Source organism: Myotis brandtii, unplaced genomic scaffold (genome assembly GCF_000412655.1).
Source record: "Myotis brandtii unplaced genomic scaffold, ASM41265v1 C42222326, whole genome shotgun sequence".
Taxonomy (NCBI): domain Eukaryota; kingdom Metazoa; phylum Chordata; class Mammalia; order Chiroptera; family Vespertilionidae; genus Myotis; species Myotis brandtii.
Genome location: NW_005320431.1, coordinates 1 through 1,192, shown reverse-complemented (window position 1 = coordinate 1,192; position 1,192 = coordinate 1). Strand labels below are relative to the sequence as shown.

Here is a 1,192-nt window from a genome sequence, read left to right as displayed (position 1 = left end):
AATTGTGGCTGTTTGAAGTCCTCTCAAAACTTACCATGGAGTCACCCACTGGTTTTTGCACTGCTGCCCTTCCCTCCTTAATCTATCCCCTTCACCTTTTTTTGAAAAAGGCAATTAACTTCTGAGCGCATGTGTCAATTATTCCTATTAAGATGACTGTTATCTACAGGGCAAAAACCTCTGCCCTCCTGCCTCTGGAGGTGCCAAACTCAATTACACGGTGCTGATTGGAGAGACCCCGTGTGCCGTCACTGTGTCCGAGACACAGCTCCTCTGCGAGCCCCCCAACCTCACGGGGCAGCACAAGGTCATGGTGAGTGTTCCCTGTTCTTCATATTATGTCCTCCCCTCTTCACCATACATATGTGATCTGCCCTAACAAAGGCTCTCTCTTCCTTCTAGTCCATATCCCTCTCCATGTCCTGCATGAAAATGGGAAATGGATAGCAGTTGAGAACACAAAAACAGGGGGAGGGGGACTAGATAATCAGCAGGATGTTGTTTTGAATACAGACTGCACTGTGTGGTTGTGGTCTCTCGTGTCCTTTCTGAAACGATGAGGATCCGATGGCATGCCAGGGCTCTACAGCATCTGTGTGTGTGCCATGCGCAGGTTCACGTGGGCGGGATGGTGTTCTCTCCGGGCTCGGTGAGTGTCGTCTCAGACAGCTTGCTGACCCTGCCAGCCATCGTCAGCATCGCGGCGGGCGGCAGCCTCCTCCTCATCATCGTCATCATCGTCCTCATCGCCTACAAGCGGAAGTCTCGAGAAAACGACCTCACGCTGAAGAGGCTCCAGATGCAGATGGACAACCTGGAGTCCCGTGTGGCCCTGGAGTGTAAGGAAGGTGCGTGGAGGCACTCTGTCTTTAGCGAACTTACTACCTCCCTCCTTACCAACAGCGCTCATCTTTACTTCCATCCTCCCCACCCCAGCCATTGTGCTCCACTTTGACCTCCGTTTCCTGTGCCCTCGGGACCAGAGAAGTCCTGGTAATGCCCACAGTGAGGCCCAGGCCTGATCGCATTGTTCTGTCCCCTGCCCCGACGCGTGCCTCAGTCTGGCTGCCTTCATCTCCCTCTCAGGGCCCCAGTCCCCCTCCAGGAGAATCTCAGCCTCCCGATCCCCGATGTGGGAGGGCCTGGCCCCTTTTGCAGAAGGCCCTGGGCACGTGGAAGGGGCAGCAGCAGG

The 1,192-nt window shown here is 54.9% G+C and overlaps 1 protein-coding gene across 1 annotated transcript; it reads left to right on the top strand.

The window, feature by feature from the left end:
• The first annotated feature begins 24 nt into the window (after positions 1–24).
• On the top strand, positions 25–955 carry LOC102254712 (plexin-A2). Its single transcript, XM_005852933.2, has 2 exons — positions 25–313; positions 614–955. Exons 1-2 carry the CDS (start codon positions 311–313, stop codon positions 953–955), a joined length of 345 nt encoding a protein of 114 aa, XP_005852995.2. The 5' UTR covers positions 25–310.
• The last annotated feature ends 237 nt before the right edge of the window (positions 956–1,192 follow it).